The 3,989-nt window shown below is 54.7% G+C and overlaps 1 protein-coding gene across 1 annotated transcript in view; it reads left to right on the forward strand.

Moving 5' to 3' along the window:
• ADRA2A (adrenoceptor alpha 2A) overlaps positions 1-2,004 on the forward strand; it is a 3,931-nt gene extending 1,927 nt beyond the window's left edge. The window contains 1 exon segment of the mRNA XM_034663279.1: positions 1-2,004. This exon segment is cut by the window's left edge and continues 127 nt beyond it. Within this exon segment, the coding sequence (XP_034519170.1) occupies positions 1-488 (488 nt within the window). The 3' untranslated portion in view covers positions 489-2,004.
• Positions 2,005-3,989: the final 1,985 nt, after the last annotated feature.

Raw genomic sequence — 3,989 nt, forward strand, 5'->3', positions numbered from 1 at the left:
CGCGGCTGGACCTGGAGGAGAGCTCGTCGTCCGAGCACGCCGAGCGACCCCCGGGGACCCGCAGGTCCGAGCGCGGCCCCCGGGCCAAGGGCAAGACCCGGGCGAGTCAGGTGAAGCCCGGGGACAGCGTGCCTCGGCGCGGGCCGGGGGCCACAGGGCCCGGGGCGTCGCTGGCGGGGCCCGGGGAGGAGCGTGGCGGGGGCGCCAAGGCGTCGCGCTGGCGCGGGCGGCAGAACCGCGAGAAGCGCTTCACGTTCGTGCTGGCCGTGGTCATCGGCGTGTTCGTGGTGTGCTGGTTCCCCTTCTTCTTCACTTACACGCTCACGGCCGTGGGCTGCTCCGTGCCACGCACGCTCTTCAAGTTCTTCTTCTGGTTCGGCTACTGCAACAGCTCGCTGAACCCGGTCATCTACACCATCTTCAACCACGACTTTCGCCGAGCCTTCAAGAAGATCCTCTGCCGCGGGGACAGGAAACGGATCGTGTGAGCGCCCGGTCCGAGACCCGCGAACAGACTGGCGCCCACTACAGTTGGCGGGGATCGAGCGGCGCGTCTATGCAGTCCCAGCACACTGAAACCCGGGTCCTGCCTACTCGGTGTTTCCTGGCCCGGTCTTGCCGTGTGGCCTCCTGTGGGCCTCTGCTCTTCCCCCGCCCAGAGAAAAGAACTGGCTGGGAGGGCTGCAGGGCGCCCCCGTTGTTGTCAGAGCCGCTTGTGACTTGGAGAGATCTTCTTGGGTTCTTGGGCGTCCCCTAATCAGTATTGTTTCCTAAGGGTATTTTCACCTCCCCTGAGCCCAGCTGTCAATGCGGATCAGAGCAAGCAAGCACCAAACGGACCCCAGAGGGTGTGGCTCACAAAGGATTAACGGATGGGGTTACCCAGCCCCAGCTAATTGCTCTCCCCCTTTCCCTAACTCTGTTTTTAAACAAATGCTCAGGGCAGCCCTGCCCATCCTTCCATCCCCCACTGTAAATATACACTATTTTTGATAGTACACGTTAGGGTCCCCTAGGTCTGGGTTTTTGACGCTGTTGGAGATGCCTTTGAGGCAGACACATTGTCTTCAGTTCAGGCCAAGCCCCTTTGCAATGCAAGTCCTTTTCTGGTGTCGTTACCTCCTCCTGTGTCCTTTTCACCAGCAACTGGTGACTGTCCCTTGGGCCTGGACCTGTTTTGAGATTTCCTGAGGGGGAAAAGATTTCTGTCCATTTTTTTTTCCTGTGCCTAACAGCATAATTGCCTTTTCTATGTAAATATTACAAGGAGGGACCAAGACGGAAGTAAATGAACCTTTCTGCCTTGCAGCAGCCCTGTGTATAAAGCCATTATCCTCTGATGAACCCTTTGCTCCAGTAACTCACTTTAAAAGTGTCTCTTTCCTGGGTCCCTCCCTCCTTCTCTCCCATCTTCCCTCTCTCCAGGGCCACTGCTTGAAGAATATGTATGTTTCTATCTTGTCTGTTTGTGCACCTGCCCCTCCTTCTCCAAAAGTGCTGACTGCAAGAAATCTTTTAGCTGCTGTTTTTAGATGGCGGAGTGGAAATTATGTGGAAGAAGCAAACCTGATACAATTTGCCCAAAAGGTAAACAGTTTGAAAAGACAAATGAGCCTGCCAAACTGTACAGTTCCTGCCCCAGGAGCTCTTAGGTATCAAAGTGGTGTCCTTTACCCTCTGCTTTTCTGGTTGAGATCATGTCATTGATGAACTCCCAAAATCAAGGGAGGAGGGCGGACACCTCGCGTTTACATCGGAGTTTCTACATGTTTTAGACAGAGACTCTTTAAGGCCTGCGCTCTTATTTCACTAAAGACAAACTAATGGCAGCACACGTTGCTAATGACAGTGGATTTTTTTTTAATAAAAAGTTTACAGATCAAATGTGAAATAAATATGAATTAAATGGTTCTGTCTGTTATCTGAGTTTCCAAAGCTTTAAGACCCTGGGAACATCTGATTAAAAGTATATACACATGTATTTTCAATTAAAAATTTTAAATTAAACAGTACGTTACATGATAAAACACTCACCTTTGAATGTGTGAGCAATGGCAAGGCTACCATTTACCAAGTGTTTCTTTCTTTTTATTCTTTTTTTAAGGGTTATTTATTTTAGGGCGCGAGAGCGCGCGCGCGCGCGCGCGCGCATGTGTACAACGAGCGGGGGAGGGGCAGAAGGCTAGGGAGAGAAGCAGACTCCCAGCGAGCCCTGAGCCCCGCAGAGCCCTTGCTGAGCCTGTTGCAGGGCTTCAGGCGGAGCCAGAGGAGGGGCTCCATGAGGGGCTCAACCCCAGCTGGCGCTTGCGACCCTGAGATTATGACCCCAGCGGACAAGAGTCTGAAGTTGAACTGACTGAGCCACCCAGGCGCCCCTTCCCAGGTGTTTCTCGTGTGCGGGACGCTGCGGTGAGCCCATTATAGGCTCTGCTTCATTTGATCTTAACCCCCAAGCCCTACGAGGTAGGCACTATTATTACCTCCTTTGTACAGGTGAAGAAGCTGAGTCTGAGAGGGCAGGCGGTTTGCTCAAGGTTAACACGTGGTGGGGATGCATCATACCAGCTTTATCTGGTTCCGGGGTCGGCGCTCTGAACCTCCGAGCCTTGCCGGAGTCGCATTAACGCTACAGAACGCTCCCGAAGCGGGGAAGTCTCTGCCTAGAGTGTTAGAGACACAAAGGTTGGGGTATAGCCCAAGTGTGTAGCTTTACACTAAGTGTTACGTGCTGCAAAGTGTCTGTATGCCCTAAAGTGTGTGTATACCTCAAAGTGTGGATATACCCCCAAGTGTGGAATATACTTCAAAATGTGTATCACACCTTACAGCGTGATAATATGCAGCATGCGGTGTATGGCTCAGAGTGTGGTCCGTGCACAAAGTGTGGTAGAGACGCCTGCATCCAGCCGTGTGTTGGTTGGTGGCTTGAATTGTCTCTGGCGGAAGGCGCGGGTCCTTCCGGTTGTGCTCCTGTAGTACCAGTTTCCACTCTGCTGTCTAGGAGGGCTTAATATTTTCGTCCTGTGGTTCTGGTTCTGTGATTTGAAGCTGAAAGGGCCCTTAGAGATCCAGGAATCCAGCCCCTCCTCATCAAAGGGGAAGTGACTTGCCCAGGGTCCCACAGCTGGGGAGACATGCGGCCTCGTTCAGTTTAGGAGCCTCCGAGGGACGTGGAGTGGTTCTGTGCTTATGTGTAATCAGGTGTAGCCCTGACGGAAGAGAGCCACTCACGGAGGAGCTGGGTTTGAGGGCAGTCAAAGGACAGGTGGTGGTTTGGGGCAGATGGAATTGTAAGGCCAGCCGCCTCTAACACACGCGCAGACCACGTTTGGACGTCCCCCCCAGAAGCAGGTCCTCAGCTCTCCCCGAGCTGTCTTTGTCCCCTCTGGGCGGTACTAGCAGTGTCCTTAGCTTCCTTAACTTCCTTGGGTTGGGGGTGAGGGTGGGTGTGCAGGGGTGGGAGAGTGGAGAGCCCTGAGAAGCAACTGGGGGGCCCTGAGGGGCCTGGGGGAGGGAAGACAATGGTTCTGAGGGGTCTTTGTGAGAGGTGGGAAGCTCCTGCTATCACCGGTCATCTGAGCCTGCAGACAGAAGGGTGGGCAGGCACTTGGCTCCTGGCCCGGGGGCTTCATGAGCCATGGCTTTTGGCACCCAGGCTGGCTGCCTGGGGTGGTGCTGGCCTTGCTTCCCACTGCCACCCAGCCTCTCTCTTCCCACTCCAGGGCACCTCTCGCCCCAAAGGCAAACACTGCCAGACAATAGGCCACCCTGGCAAGCCCTCAGGAACTGGGCTGTGTATCCCAGACAAAGGAGCAGATATAAACACTGTGCTGTTGACTCTCTCTGTTCTGCTCTGTCTGCTGGGGAGGTGTTTGCCTTGCCCTTGCCCCCAGGGGCCCTGCTCCTTGGGAAAGGGAGATGTAAGAGCGGTGGTGCCACATAGAGCGGGCCTCTGGTGTCACCCCCACCCCATTCCAGCAGTGGGGAAG

This window comes from Ailuropoda melanoleuca, chromosome 6, assembly GCF_002007445.2.
Source record: "Ailuropoda melanoleuca isolate Jingjing chromosome 6, ASM200744v2, whole genome shotgun sequence".
NCBI classification, from domain to species: domain Eukaryota; kingdom Metazoa; phylum Chordata; class Mammalia; order Carnivora; family Ursidae; genus Ailuropoda; species Ailuropoda melanoleuca.